At 42.1% G+C, this 15529-nt stretch overlaps 2 protein-coding genes across 5 annotated transcripts; one reads left to right on the top strand and one right to left on the bottom strand.

Moving 5' to 3' along the window:
• Positions 1-2148: 2148 nt before the first annotated feature.
• serpinh1b (serpin peptidase inhibitor, clade H (heat shock protein 47), member 1b) lies at positions 2149-5900 on the top strand. 3 transcript variants are annotated; one of them, XM_037268092.1, is made up of 8 exons: positions 2160-2280; positions 2761-2792; positions 3267-3413; positions 3486-3678; positions 3947-4217; positions 4365-4463; positions 4545-4777; positions 5073-5900. In XM_037268092.1, exons 3-8 carry the CDS (start codon positions 3298-3300, stop codon positions 5373-5375), a joined length of 1215 nt encoding a protein of 404 aa, XP_037123987.1. In that variant the 5' UTR covers positions 2160-2280; positions 2761-2792; positions 3267-3297; the 3' UTR covers positions 5376-5900. The 3 variants fall into 3 exon arrangements, with proteins under 3 accessions (XP_037123988.1, XP_037123987.1, XP_037123989.1); XM_037268093.1 differs by lacking the exon at positions 2761-2792 and having other exon boundaries at positions 2149-2280; XM_037268094.1 differs by lacking the exons at positions 2160-2280; positions 2761-2792 and adding an exon at positions 2820-3162 and having other exon boundaries at positions 3201-3413.
• A 1407-nt stretch (positions 5901-7307) lies between these two features.
• Positions 7308-15309, bottom strand: gucy2f (guanylate cyclase 2F, retinal). 2 transcript variants are annotated; one of them, XM_037267519.1, is made up of 19 exons: positions 14853-15309; positions 13995-14777; positions 13280-13578; positions 12736-13090; positions 12586-12670; positions 12400-12496; positions 11976-12101; positions 11752-11832; positions 10884-11060; positions 10299-10455; positions 10061-10210; positions 9809-9957; positions 9575-9738; positions 9310-9502; positions 9025-9199; positions 8722-8820; positions 8560-8654; positions 8403-8488; positions 7308-7926 (listed from the first exon to the last, which is right to left on the bottom strand). In XM_037267519.1, exons 2-19 carry the CDS (start codon positions 14719-14721, stop codon positions 7821-7823), a joined length of 3321 nt encoding a protein of 1106 aa, XP_037123414.1. In that variant the 5' UTR covers positions 14722-14777; positions 14853-15309; the 3' UTR covers positions 7308-7820. The 2 variants fall into 2 exon arrangements, with proteins under 2 accessions (XP_037123414.1, XP_037123415.1); XM_037267520.1 differs by lacking the exon at positions 7308-7926 and adding an exon at positions 7943-8311.
• Between the last annotated feature and the right edge of the window lie 220 nt (positions 15310-15529).

Raw genomic sequence — 15529 nt, 5'->3', positions numbered from 1 at the left:
CATTTGCAGTCCCTGTGCCTCTCCACAGGTTGCGTATCAGTCAGCAGTTCCAGCTGCTTAGCTTCTATTGATCTTCACATACTTCAAAATGCCAGCATCTGCTGGCAGGAAAGGCCAAGAGGGGCTCTTCTCTGCAGGTGGGAGTTGAGGTTTAGGTGCATTGCAGGAAGAAAGCATAGCGTATTTCCAGATAAATAACAACGTGGTTTAGAATGACTTCACAGATGATCAAACTTCCATTCTGCAGCTGCCCAAATGATGCAATGTTACAGATGTCGCTTGTGTCATTTATTTGAATGTTTTGAGCTCCACCTAGCGAATGTTTTTCCACAGTGCAACACAAAAGTTGGTAGAAACCAATAGGGGATTTTTTTTAAGTACTGTGCCATATAGAGACAAATTAAAAAAGAAAAAAAATCAAAGCAGACTTACACATGAAATTGTGTACCTGTTTTGATAAAACTGGCATCAGAATCACCACAAGAGGCAATGTTCAATGGTAAAAAAATCATTTCATTTCAAATACATTGTGGCGTTTGAGCCAAAAAGATGAGAATTGTATGGAAGTTGTTACGGGCCTATCTAAAATTTACCCCAGAAGAGAAACAAACACTCTCCTTAATAGTTGCTAGCCCTTTTTCTTAAACAACACACAACACGTTTATTTAAGTGAATTAAATATTGAGATATATTAAATTACATACAGGAAACCATATTTGTGTTAAAGGTTGTATAAAACTGACCCCCAAGAGCAAAGAATGGTGCGACAAACAATATTTTTTGGAGACATTTATCAGTTTCATCAATAAGAAACAATTTAAAATCTAGTTGTATCTTATAATTTTGAAAGACTTGTGTTTGGCTCCCTGAGTACAAACCTTTTGACTCAGCAGCATTTGTCGTCCAACTATAAATTAGCAGCTTCTGTTTGAGGTTCTGGAAGATTCTTCTTGTGCCACTTGGCACACACACAAACGTAAAGGAAGATTATGTAATGTCACCACTTGCAAAAGCTTGATTAAAGAGAAAACCATTTGAGAGTAATTATGTTTTTGCATGCAGTTCTGCTTCCTTCTTTTCTTCATCTTGGTTTTTATTCCTATACTGGACCACGAAAGACTCTCTGCATGTACTCCTCCTGTTTATTAGGAGATTTGACCGGATTTGTTTGTGACCACAAGATGAGGAATTTCAGTGCAAACTGTTGTCCCCTAATAAGATTACAAACAACTGGTGGAGGGTAGTTACAGGCTCAAATTAGTCTTTACGCATAGATTCAGAAGAATTGCATCATCTATCCACCGTTTCCATTTGCACAATCTAAATGGGAGGTTTTAAGACAGTTAAAAGGTGCAAAAGGTTGAAAACTCAGAATTACGTTAGTGAGTATGAAATAGTTTTGCAGAACTAGTTACATGTTGGCGTGTCTGGACAATTAACCGAGGGCTGCAAAGGAGGAAATTTGGTGTTGAGAGATTCAATGAATTCTTTACTATTTGGGAAAACTCTCACTGTTTTTGTCCCATTTAAATTATTCAGACTTAGTTTATTAATTTCGGTGTGCAGAAGGTACGAGATCATTTGAATCAACAGCAAATGATGTAATCTCGATATCCCTCATCTTTCTGCCCTGCATCCAGCTGAGTTGGATTGACGTGGCACTGGTGGGGGAAGGGCTTTTAAATCTTTGGAGCGCAACTACAAGGAAAACATTCACGTCCCGGTGAAAAATAAAATCATTTGGTTGATCAGGGATGCGGCTTTTTTCTTCTTCTTCTTTTCATTAAGTATTTTATACGTACCTTCACAAAAACTTACCACCTCGAGGGAGTTTACAGCAGTTTTAAGAGAAAATTGGCGAAATAGTTGATCAGTTTGCAAGTTTCTTTCATGCATAATAGTGACTAAGTTTATATTTAAATACTCAATGGTCGATTTTAAACATGACGAAACAAAAGGTAAAGATTGAGTCAGCAAACTGGATTAAGACCTAGAAGAGGTTTAAAAGTAGTTCTGTGCAACAAAAGCCAACTGGCCCAGAATCTGCTTTTTCCTGACTTTTCCTCGCTAAAAGTTGCAGAACTGAACCCAGATCAGTTGGCCACGTCGACATTCCAAAGGGGGATGTACCGCCTACCACGGTCCCGACCAAATCATTTGAATATCCCATTCCCACTTCTAGAAAGTTCCTTTTTTCTGCGCATATATAGAGGGTGTGTTCGTCTGATCTGAACCAATCCGCAGGACACAGCTGAGAGAACCTCCGCAGAACTTTTCCAGGTAAGGAAAAGAAAATAACACACTTTAATTTGAAGGATGGATTGCAAAGGCGTGCAGCTTTGCTTGACTGCTTTAAAATCACAGTACCTCATTTGTCCGTTTTTTTGAAATGTTTACCATTGCTCTTTTGGTTGTTGAGGTTTCCTTTATTATACTCTATTCAATTGTATAATACTCTATTCAATTGTGAAATGAAACTATTCACAGCAATCAATGTGTTTACGATGCTCCAATCTTGAGAAGAAAAAAAAATCCTCAATGTGTTTACGATGCTCCAATCTTGAGAAGAAAAACAAATCTGACTATGAAGCTTAAATCCATCAATTGCCCTTTTGAAATGGAAATGCACAAATGTGGCACAGATAAAAAAAAAAAAATCCATCAGGAAAAAGTATATTTTGAAGTCAGTCAAAGGCAGTCAAACATCATGATTTACTGCCAACTCTATGGGGATTACTACATACAACTCTTGTCTTTCAGAATGAAAATCACAGACATCAAAACATCTCAAGGTATATATATTCATATAAAAAAAAAAAAGTGTGTGAAAGCAATGTCATCTCATTTCTGCAGTTTCTCAATTTTTCCGGAACCGAGACATCCTGCATCCTATTTACAATGGAGAAAAGGAAGTCTAAAAAGATGTCTGTCCTTAATATTGGGGGGGTTTAGACCTTAGGGTTTTAAAAAAAAATTTCCTCTGCAAACAAATGTTTAACATTTGACAACATAAGACCAAACCGAGACAGAGGTATCGGATTACATCTTGGTGCGAGTACTGAGTGGGCGTTAGTTCCAGATCCTGCTGCTGACGTGGCGAGCAACATGTCTGCTCGATGGAAGCCATCCTACTGACCTCGCCTCACGCTGGCACTCCCCCCCCCCACCCCCAAATCCAATAGTGATGATTACAACGCACACAAAAAAGACACAGGATTGGATTTACACACAAACTAAACCGGGATCGGCCATGCTGTTTGTTGCAGGCTATTACCGCTACTTTAGCAGACACACAGGATGTGGGTGAGCAACCTCATAGCTATTTGCCTGCTGGCCTTGGCGACCTCTGCAGAAAAGAAGCTGAGCGGCCATGCTACTTCACTGGCCGACAACACCGCCAACCTGGCATTTAAGTAAGTGGACACAATTTGAATCCTATCTCATCTGCATTTTAAATAACAATCCCTCTTTCTTTTTCTCCACAGCCTCTACCACAACATGGCAAAGGTGAAAGACATGGAAAACATCCTGATCTCGCCGGTGGTGCTGGCCTCCTCACTGGGAATGGTTGCCCTCGGCGGTAAATCGACAACCGCCTCGCAGGCCAAATCTTTGCTGCATGCAGACAAACTCAAGGATGAGCATCTGCATGAAGGTCTCTCAGAGTTGCTCTCAGAGGTATGACCAGTAGTACGTGGTATCTTAAAGAGACAGTGTGTAGATTTTTGTCACAAATCGATTGTAGGCTTTTGAAGTTTGGTCTATCTGAGTCACCGTAGTGTGCCTTCTTCAGAAAGCATGCACTTTGAGTTTAAGTCAATATATTAGTTCACCACTAGATGGCGTTGAAAATGTCAAATATCAGTCAACTGCAAGGCATATTAATTCGTGTTGACAATTAAGTGTTTAGACGAACACTTGAGCCAAGATTTGAACTAATCCACAGGTGAGTGACGCCAAAACGCGCAACACCACATGGACAATCAACAACCGCCTCTACGGGCCCAGCTCGGTGGCCTTCGCCGACAACTTTGTGAAGACCAGCAAGAAGCATTACAATTACGACCATTCCAAAATTAACTTCCGCGACAAGCGGAGCGCATTGAACTCCATCAACGAGTGGGCGTCCAAGTCGACGGGCGGCAAGCTACCTGAGATCACCAAGGATGTGGTGAACACAGACGGAGCCATGATTGTCAACGCTATGTTCTTCAAGCGTGAGTATATGGCAGTAATTCTGAAAATGTGGTTGACTGGCTCCCTCTAGTGGGATGTGAAGAGTAAAAAATATATATACTGCATAATTATGCAAAATGGAAAGTCTGAAGAGTTCAATTCTAAGCAGTCTGTGTTTTCTCTTACAGCTCACTGGGATCAGAAGTTCCACGAAAGTATGGTGGACAACCGTGGTTTCTTGGTCACTCGCTCCTTCACTGTTGGGGTTCCCATGATGCACCGCACAGGTACGTTTACTCCATTGTTTCTTTTACAGCGTTGCGGTTTGAAGACGAGTCCTCCAACCGCTCTGTCCTGCTCTTCCTCAGGTCTATATGACTTCTATGAAGACAAGCAGAACAACGTCTTTGTTCTGGACATGCCTCTGGGCCAGAAGCAGGCTTCTATGATCCTCATCATGCCCTACCATCTGGAGCCCCTGGCACGTCTGGAAAAATTGTTGACAAAGTCACAGGTTGAAACTTGGCTCAGCAAGATGGAGAACAGGGCTGTGGCCATCTCGCTGCCCAAAGTCTCTTTGGAAGTTAGCCACAACCTGCAGGTAAGATGGGGAAACCCATGCATATTTGCCATTTGTAGCAATTTTCTCTTTTTTTGGGCATCTATAAACAATTGTAATATACTATAATGTAATGTGTCAATCATCTGCAGATTTTTAATATTTTTGCCATTTGATCCCTAATCCTCATAACGAAGAGCATGCCAACTCTACACAGGAAGGCCAAAAGCCAAATTGAAACTATAAGGCAGATGTGATAACTGTTAAACTACTGTCCTGCTGGAAGATCATCCGTTTACGCTCTATTGAATGCCTTTGTCTCTCTTTCTCTCTTTAGAAACATCTGGCTGAGCTCGGCCTGACCGAGGCGGTGGACAAGGCCAAGGCAGACCTGTCCAACATCTCCGGAAAGAAGGACCTGTACCTCTCGGACTTCTTCCACGCGTCGGCTCTGGAGCTGAACACGGAAGGCAACCCGTTTGACACCAGCATCTTCAGCTCCGGCAAGCTGAGGGACCCTAAGCTTTTCTACGTGGACCACCCCTTCATTTTCCTGGTGAAGGACAACAAGACCAAGTCCATCCTGTACATCGGCCGTGTGGTTCGACCCAATGGAGACAAGATGCGTGACGAGCTATAATGTTAATTTTGGTTGGTAGGAATAGTTTTGTTAAAATATGTCAAGAAAACTGTTTTTGTGCGTTTTTTAAAGTCTAGTGTAACCTCAGGAGCACATTCCATTAAAGCAAACTGTGGACTAAATAGCTGAGCTTTTGAGACACACTCCTTTATTTGAATATTGTTTTCCAAATGTGAGCTTCATTAAGATTTTTCTTGCTTATATTAAATGTGACCTATTTCCACCGCAGCCTGCTATTCACAGCATAGGTCAAACAATGGTGCTCATATTATCTTTAACATCATAAGACAGTGCTTTCTAAAACTCAACAACTTGTCGTTTCTCTTGTTTGACAGTGCTTTTTAGAAATCAGCAGCAGCTAGTCACTTCTCTTTCTGCCTGCACTGAATTCTACTAGCCTGCCTGTTACATTTTTGGTTTTAATTTAAGCTCAGCACATTCACCCTGTTTATTGCTGTCCACGGAAATGCTGTTGGAATTATGTGACTATGAACAAGTGTTGTTTTTCAATAAAACTTAAAAAAAGTACACATGTGTGACTTGTTCATTTTTGCTTCACTAAAGAAGGCATGACACATTTTCGACTATGTTTGGGATGAACAGGCGATGTGACCCCCGGGCTTATCTGCCGCAGTCAGCTATCCCAAGAATGTCAGGCTTGACTTGTTCAACCATTGCTAGACTAAATAAAATTCTTTGGAGGGATAACCTGCACAAAGGAGAGGCTGGGCTGAAACTGGAGTGTAGGGTCCTCATGGTGAGCTGGGAACTCATTCTGGAGGCACATTGTAATTTTTAGCTTCCTGTCTGTTCATTAACATTATGGAGTTAATGTTCTAACTTTTGTTAATCAGTGTGGAACAGAATTTTTTTTTTTGAAAAATGTAACATGCCTACATCTGCTCAAGTAGAGTATGATATTGCACTGTTGTGTTGCCTTACAAGAACGTTAAAAAGTGTTTGGCTCATTAATAATTATGAACATTGTTAGAATAAGAATTGAAACATTAACAATTAGAGCCATAGGCTATCAACAGTTGTCACCCTGGGACCCACATTTTCCTATTGTCACGTGGTTGCAAACCATTTTTATATAAGTCAAGAGCAAAAAAAAAAAAATGTAATCAATAGACAATTGCCTTTGGATTAGTGAAGTTATGATTACAGTAATTTTTTAAAAATAAAAACGAATATAAAACAAATTATTGAAAAATCACTTGGATAAAAGATATTAACCAATACCTTCATGAACTAGAATTTAGCCGAATTATAAAATACGATTTTTTTTCCTGGAGTGAGTGAAGCCCACTAGGTGGTGCTGTAGTACAGTTTTATGATGATAATTCATCTTTTGTAGTGCTTGTCCTCACTAGGAATGCTGCAGATCAGAGAGCAAGTTTTGACAAACAACAATTCACATGCATTCACAAGTATGGACAATTTAGTATTCAGTTCACACATGGAGAGGACATGCAAGCTCCACACAGGAAGGCTGGAGTCAAGATTCAAACCCTGAACCTTTGAATCGTGAATCAGACTGTCTAACCATTGCATGGAGACAACTGACAAAAGTGTAAATAAGCTAATTTTAGGACGAAAATAATTTAATAAAATTGTTTTTCTTTGATTTCCTGTTCTCCCACCTCTGTCAAGACCTTGCCCAGTGTCGCTGAGGAAGCAGCATAATGATAGTTAAATTACTGTCGAATTTTTTATAGATTTATTAGTTTGACATTTAAGTGTAGTTACTTGGTGACTTGGCACTTCTCTATGTTGTGTCAAATTTACAAGACATATTTACAATCACATTACAGGGAAAAGACAATTTCTGTAGATTTACAGTATCACGGTAGATTTAAACTAGATTTAAACTAAATTAAAATGAATGAATTTTTATTGTTGTTTTTTTCTCTCCATTATTGATGCTCACTTTTTTATTATTCATTTTGTAGCATCATGATGCCCTCCAAGATTTTTTTTTTTTTAATATTCATTTCTATAGTACAGTATAGAAAAAGTAGCCTTTATATTTTAGGACTTATCATTGTGCAATATCCAGCCAGCTAAGTCCCCTATTAAGAGCATTCATGTCAAAGCTAACACAGACAATACAAATCTTATTTTAAACGAGGCATCCGGGAACATCCCCTCTTTGTATCATTTTGGTGACCCCCACAGTGGCCAGTGAGTGCAGCAAGTAAAAGTGCATACATCTTTGACTAAAGATCAGTCCCTGGTCTACTGGCAGCAGCAGGCAGGCAGGTCACAGGACCAGTCTCATTACATTAGCACCATCGTGTTCCGCTGTGTCGGCTGCAGGCGGATTAGCCAGTCGATGGACAATCCTCTTAAAGGAGTCTGCGTTAAGCCACGGGTACCGCTTTTACATCCTCGGACCCGCTTCTCCTTTTCCCAGAAGGAATCTGTGCTATGGCTTCATTCCTTTCACATCTTTCCTTCTTTTACGCTCATTTTTTGCTTGTCCACTGGCCTGTTGGCCTTGCGAAAAAGGCTCTTGATCTCATCCGTCATCATCTCCTGCCAGTTGACACTAATAAAAGACAAAGCTTGGAATTAATAACAAGCAATCACTACGTATTTCCATTTAAGAAGCACACCACAAGACACCCCAATAGCAAACACAACACAGATGTTAAATACAATGCCATGAGAGTTAACTACTCACTACACAAGGAGGGATTTCCACAATCTGCTTATGGGCAGAAGTTGATAAGATCAAGAGATTAAGAAGAAAAGATCACAAAGGAAGACTTGGAAATCAACGGCGTTCACATTAAAGCATGCCAATGTTTTCCACAGGACAGCACAACACCGGCTGCCGTGCGAGGCGTCTACCTGCGGGTCAAGACTTTTTTCCGGCCTTCTTTCTCTTGTAGGTGGCTATGTCTTTGGGGTTCAGGCCGTGATTGTCTTCACTAAGATAGCACAAGTGCAGTTTGCGCGAGTTTGGATCAAAAGTATCGAAAATATATTTAATATACACAAGAATGATGAAAGTTCTCTTACCCCGGTTTGATCTCTGGCGGTTTTGGCAAAGGCTTTGCAAAGTCCGACTTCCCTACGAGCCAGTACGTCTCTTCGATGCCTTTCCCCTGGTAATAAAGAGCACTGTTTTACACAGATAATAATGATTCCCAACGTTGAGCTTACAAATCAATGTTACCTTCAGCTCCGTCTTGCCCCTGACTTCGATTTTATAACCTTCCTTGAGAGAGCGGAGGATGTTCACAGTGCTCAAGTTTACGTGGATTCTGTAAGCTGAGAGAAGATGATTGAGAGTTAATCGATAAGGGAAAGAATTAAAAATGCAACACTGGAAACGTACGCAGGCTGGTGGATTCCATTCTGGAGGCGGTGTTGACGGTGTCTCCAAATAGGCAGTAGCGAGGCATGGTCAAGCCCACCACTCCAGCGACGCATGGCCCTGGGAAGACACAAATTAATGATGCTCATTTGATTGAAAAATAGGCTTGAAAACCAAACACTAAATTGGACCTGATAGAGTTCTTCACAATTTGAATTTCGATGGATTTTCCATACAAAGTTAAGACCTCAGAAGTGTTATCAGAAAAATGCATAGCCGTTCAATTTCATGCTGACCCAAAAGCCAACCACACGGAGGAAGCACCTGAGTGGATCCCGATTCGTATCCTGACAGGAACGTCGGGCATATGGCGCATCCGGAAGGTTCCCACCGAGCTGAGGATGTTCAGAGACATGTTGGCCACTTCAGCGGCATGCTTGTTGCCGTTTCTCTTCGGCAAGCCCGATGCCACCATGTAAGCATCACCGATGGTTTCCACCTGAATAACGCATCTGCTAGTTAGCTCTTTTTACAAAATCATGATTATCCTCGAAGAAAATAAACAGAGGGTTCATCATGCTTACTGTGTCTTGAAAATACAGAAAATACCTTGTAGACATCGTGGTTGCTGAGCACAGCGTCAAACAGAGTGTAAAGGTCGTTGAGAAGGTCAACCACCTCGATGGGGTCACTGAGCGACGAGATGGTGGTGAACCCCACTATGTCACTGAAGTAGATGGTCACCTGGTCGAAGTACTCGGGCTCCACGGTGGCGCCGGTTTTCAGCGCCTCGGCCACCGAGCTGATGGATGCAGAGGATGATCAGCTGGTTTTGAAAAAGTTCATTTTTACATTTGGGTGTGTGCCAACTGACGGTGGAAGCATCTCAGAGAGCAGTTTCTCCGTCCTGTGCTTCTCCACCTCCAGCTCCTCCGTTCGCTCTCGGATGAGGTCCTCCAGATTGGAGCTGTACTGCTCCAACATCCTCAACATGGAGTCGATGATGTTGGTCTTCTTACCCTTGTTGATGATTTTGAACTACACGAGAACGAAACAATTATGTAGGAAAACAGAGAAAATGCTGACCCTACTTAAATCCCAAACAAACCCTGTCAAAAATCTCATCAAAATTGGGTCTTCTGTCTGGAAGCTCACTCCAGCACTGCTTCATCAGCTGGATACATTCCAGAGGAGCCTGGTCAGGAGCTACAGTGGGCCGACACATTGGAGGGGGTTTCTTAACCTTTCGAATGATCTCTAAAGAATTACAGAACAAGAATATAAATATCAGGTTAATTGTTTTTATCATTTACCATTTTTAATTAAAGTCCAAAACAAAAATGGCACTGTCAAAACACACCTTCGGGTGGTAGGCCCAGCATGCAGTACGGTGGTCCTCGAACCACCACCTCTTGGAGAATAATGGAAAAACTGTATACGTCCCCCTTGTAGGTGCCTTTACGAGAGCTTGGGAGATCCCTCAGGAATTCAGGAGCAGTCCAAAAAAGTTCTGATTGAAGCAGAGGGAAATGAAGTGCGAAATAAGTTGCATCTTGGAACAAACTCCTGTTTTGTGATGATTGTGGGAGACATGATACCTTCAGGTGGTGGTTGTTTGAAAGGAGCTTTTTGAGATTCTAGCAGCTCATTAAAGCCATAGTCTGTGATCTTGAGAACAAAGCGCCCGTCCACCACACAGTTTCGAGATTTTAGCCGGCCGTGTGGGAAATCTCGATGGTGGAGGTATTTCATACCCTGCGAGCACAATGTGTCTTTTTTATTACAATGTAGAAACTTTGCATACAAGCATCATTTTGAAGTCTGTATCAAAAATGTATCAAACTCCTGTACTTAAAGTGCACCACCTTTTTTTTCTTTTATATAAGTGAAGGTACATTAAATACATTACACAGCAGGAACAGATTTTTACACATGTTAGTAAAACATCACAGAAGTTGTGAAACTTCAAACTTTGTCAGTAAGAATGATGACATTGTGATTAGCTTAGTCACGTTCAAGAAGGAAATACAACAAATGTGGGAATGTTGTTGAACTGTCTATTCAGGGAGTATAGATTAATGTGAGAAGCAGCATTTTTTTTCTCTGGGAATGTGACTCCAGTGTGCCAGACTTAATAGACAAGCGTGACGTGTAAGGAAGCGTGCTGGAGGATTGGCATTTACCTTGATGAGGTCAAGTAAAAGCGAGGACTTGAACATCCAGTCTAATTTGACGTCCTCGTTCCTAAGCAGGTCCTGCAGACTTCCTCTGGAGCAGTGCTCCGTCACCACGGCAAACATGGAGCTCTCCGTGAAGAAGCCCAGGAAAAGATTCACGTTCTCATTTCTCAAGTCCTTCATCTGAAAGGGCCAGCAGGTTTGATTACCTTGTTATTGTTTTGATTGCAAAAACCACACAACTGAATTTCATGAAATCTGTGCAGATCTCTTTTTTTCAATGACTCAAAGGTTCATTAAGTGAGATCCGTCAAAATAGTAGTGCCTTGAGAAATGACTTTAATTCATTCTGTGACCACGTTCGTCACTCAAAATACTGATATATCGTAAAACATCTGTGTCCATTGAAATGAATGGAAATGCTACTAATTTGTTCCAGCTTCCCTACAAAAAGCCCCAAAAACATTTTAACAATGTATTTTTTCTAGAGGGAAAACAATACAGTATTATATATTATAAAAACATGTAATAATAACATGTACATAATTAAATAGTCAGACACAAATGAAGAAGACTATTGACTATTGACAAACCAAGAAGTGGCCTGCTAACTAATACGGAGGGTCAAATAAACACAAATGTGGGGCACCAAAACGAACCAGGAAGTCATCAGCTAATTTACTAATGGACTAACAAACTCAAATCTGGCCACTGACATATTTTTGCCCATTTTTTTTTGTCAACAGTTCAACAGTGTAGAAGGCACACAATCGTCTTTTCGGAGTACCAATGCAGCAGTTTGCTAAACAGCATTTGGATGATAACTTAACTCTGTGCCTGTTTATGAATAAATGTAACACTTAATCACGCTGACCTTGGTAAAAATCCTTGTGCCACTTTGTTTCACCTCCTTAAACTGGCCATCCTCAAATTTCTTTAGCCACACCCAGTCACCCTGGAGGAGAGGTCACATGTTAAATGTTATAGTGTAAATATTGAAATGTTGTTATAACTGATTGATTCATCATCAAGCTATTGTTTTGTGTTGAAGGACATGTTAAAATGCGAGGGGCTTTGGTTTAGTTCACTGTTCTTTACCTCAAAAACGGCAACATTGGTGGTCTCATGCGTCGCTGTGTGCATGCTGTTCACTGAATGTGAGCGGTCAGCTGATTTCTCTTCCGCAGCACTCCTGGACTCACTCATATCCTCTAAAGTGATTTTCTGTGCATGAAATCAAACAAAAAATATCTCACTTATCACTCAAATTCAAACCTATGAACGTCTTCAATTAACCTAACATGTTGCGATTCATACCCGAACATCAGAACTGTGAGGTAGACACGCAATCAATTCATACATATAGTGCTCTTTATAAAATATCATATCATACTATGAATTATCACGAATCTCCTGTTGCAACACTTCCCGTGGAAATCTTCGAGACTTCCGATCAGTCTTTCTCCTTTGTAATCTCAAATTTTGCCCATTCGAGAGCGTGGGAAGCAACATGGACACTCACCCTCTTGCTAATCTGAGGGTTGATGAAAGTAAGATCCTCTAAAGTCAGCAGGATCCGATTTGGGCCTTTGACCAGTTGGATTTGCTGGAGTCTTCTCCTGTCAATCACATCCACAAAGGATGAGAAAGTCATTCGATTATAGGAGACATTACACCATTTCAGTAAATTAACAGTGGAGAACTTTACCTGATGTATAGACTGATCAGAAGCCCCGTTACAGCCAGAGCCAAGATGACTCCAAACACCACTAGGATGTAGGTGACCTCCACGCCTGCATAACAACAAGTTCGTGATAGATAGAGGCTCTAATGAATACCTTCAAGCAAAATCCCTTACCTCCTTTGCAGAGAGCATTCTTAACAAACCAGCAGCTGGAATCGGACGGTGGAGGAGACCCTCCTGGGAAACTAATAGACCTCCCGGCAAACCGAAGCCGCCCGGATGTGACATCCACCACGTAGGTTGGGTACAGCTGACTGCCGGCGTCGCTGGTGTCCAGGATGATGTAGCTGGTTTTGAGTTCACCTCTATTATCGACCAGGACCTTCTGGTTGAAGCCATCGAAGGATATGTTTTTGGTAAAGAAGGCCAGGTTTGAGCCTGACAGAGGCATTCCGGCTCTCCTGGTCTTGTGGATGGAGTTGGCAAGGAGATAAATGCTGTTATAGATTGTGCCGAATAGTGGATTCACCTGCAATACAATGCAGATACCGTTAGTATGAGAAAGTCCAGGCCAGAATATTCTAATCTAGATCATGTGATTCCCCATCAGTGTGCCATGTTACTAGCCACCCTGTATGCCATTTTTATTTCGTGTATGCTTTGGCTCAATAAAGGTTACAAAACAATGCTGGAAACATTCTTCTTAGCTTATTCCTACCTTCTCGGCAGCCACAGTCAGCCTCACTTCCCCGCTCTCTTGAGCCCGTGTGTACGCCTCGTTGAAGGAAATCGGGTCTGAGATTATTGTGATTGTGAGCACGGCGTCATAGGCTTCACTCAGCTTGCTGTTGTTTTGCAGCGGAAAGTAGGGGACGTTGTAGGGCAAGCTGTAGTACAGGGCGTCGTAGGGCACGAAAACGTACTTGCCCGAAGTCAAACCCATTTGTTGGGCCTTGACGAGGAAAGTAGCCTGCTGCTCTCCTCCGAGCAGCACAGAGTGCATGCACATGACGATCACTGGTACACACACACAGGGAATTCTATGTTAGGTCATTTTATCCAGGCAGAAGTGTTCAGTCACTTTGGAGGACCATTATGACTATCAACGCCTTATATACAATATAGGCTACACAACAAACTGATGCTTTGAAATCAGAGACTAGTAAATCTGTTCAAATATTTTAAAAAGACGACTGGTAATAAAAATTGCTTGCAATATCTGTGGTTTTTAAAAGTGAAGACCATTTGCAATTTTGATATTGACACATGAAGTCGACGGACAATTTGGCCAATTAAAATGATATGGCGGGCCGTATCTGGCCCCCGGGCCTTGGGTTTGACACCTATGGCCTACACGGACTAAAAATTGAGTAGAATGTGAAGTTGATCCGCTGTTGCAGGAAAACATTTGACAAGATTATCAGCCCCCTCACCTCTTATTTCCCCTGCGTCTTGGATCTTCCTCAGCGTGCTCTCAACTTGGGTCTCGTTGATACCCACAGACGTAACCAAGGCAACGGGAAGCCCCTTCCTCCTCATGGCAGCAGCCACTCTCTCCGCTGTGTCCATCCAGATGTCTTCATTGGATGACACCACCACGATGTTAGCCCACCGGAAGTGTTTCAACACCGTGAAAAGTACCTCGGAGGGAAACGGTACTGTCCTGGAAAAGGTCGGGTATCCCGTAATGCGGTCCAGCTCAAAATTGACACACCCGTGGGAGAAGATGGCCTTGTCCCAGTTCTTTGCCAGCAGTGATGCTGCGGTACAGTATCCAGGATTAGTGGGGCCCACAAACGCATCCGCCATATTTTCGTATTGTATGAATTCAGTCAAAGCTTTGGAAGTTTCGCAAGGCTCCTGCAGGATGACAAAGTCGATCTCCAGGCCCAAATTCAAACTGAGGTCCTCGTTAATCCTGCTTACAGCAAGTCTCGCCGCGGCGGCCGGCAGCGTCTTGTAGAACACCGGGTCACAGTTCCAAGGCCCCAGGACGCCCACTTTGAATACCAAACAGCGGACACAGCAAGGGAACGTCAACAATCCAAGGAGGACCCATATGAGAAGGTTGTACAAAGACGGCGTCAGTAAAGTATGCCTGCTTTTAATTAAAGGCCCAAATGGATGGTTGGACTCCCATAGCGGTTGAAAATGTTGCATTGTCCTGGCTGTGAATTTGAGGTAGTGACCTTTTAGGTTCACTGCAGAGTAGTCATCTGAAAAGTAAGCATATATTTTCAGGATGCTCACCTTTGAAGCACAATTAAAATTAATAAAGTCAAATAACTCACCTAGCTTCGCTTTTTAAGTCATCAGGACAGCTCTGCAGTCCAGGCGTCACCTCACCATCCTCGCAAGCTTACCTGTTTGCCCTGAGCGAGCTGGGAGCCGAGTCATCGCGCCTGAACCGCCAGGCTGCCAAGTGACAGGTGGGGAGACCAGGAAGTTGTTTGGAGACAACTTCAGCACCCTGGAGAGTTACTTACGCCCCGCAGCCACTGGCTTTAACTACTTTGCCTTCATGAGGTGGATCTGGATGACAACAAACAACTGTGCTCCTCTGCACTCATGTTGGAATTTCAAAAAACAGGTAATCCAAAATCCCGGTTGAAAGCAAAAAACACCTTAAAATACTGACAGAATTGTATTGATTGTATTTTATTATGAGAACATTGCCAGACACATGCTCATTCAATCCAATCCTCCAAAGTGACCGTGGGCCAAAACGTATACGTGTAACCCGCTAATCCATTTTCACTGAGGAGCATCGTAAGAGGATTGACAGCAGACCTTAGTCTAGTCCAAAAGCTTTTTTTATGGTGCAGCTGGAGCTCCAACAAGGCCTTTACTTTTTCTTACCATCTAACACACTCAAAAACTCTGATGTCATCACAACAGTGTATTGTATCTAAGCAAAGTTTGTCAAACTGTTTTTTTTTAGTTTGTCAATTATCAGAGTAAAATGCTG

The sequence above is a fragment of the Syngnathus acus genome, chromosome 13 (assembly GCF_901709675.1).
Source record: "Syngnathus acus chromosome 13, fSynAcu1.2, whole genome shotgun sequence".
In the NCBI taxonomy this organism is placed as follows: domain Eukaryota; kingdom Metazoa; phylum Chordata; class Actinopteri; order Syngnathiformes; family Syngnathidae; genus Syngnathus; species Syngnathus acus.
Note: the sequence above shows the minus strand (reverse complement) of the source record. Positions and strands in the feature narration are given on the sequence as shown.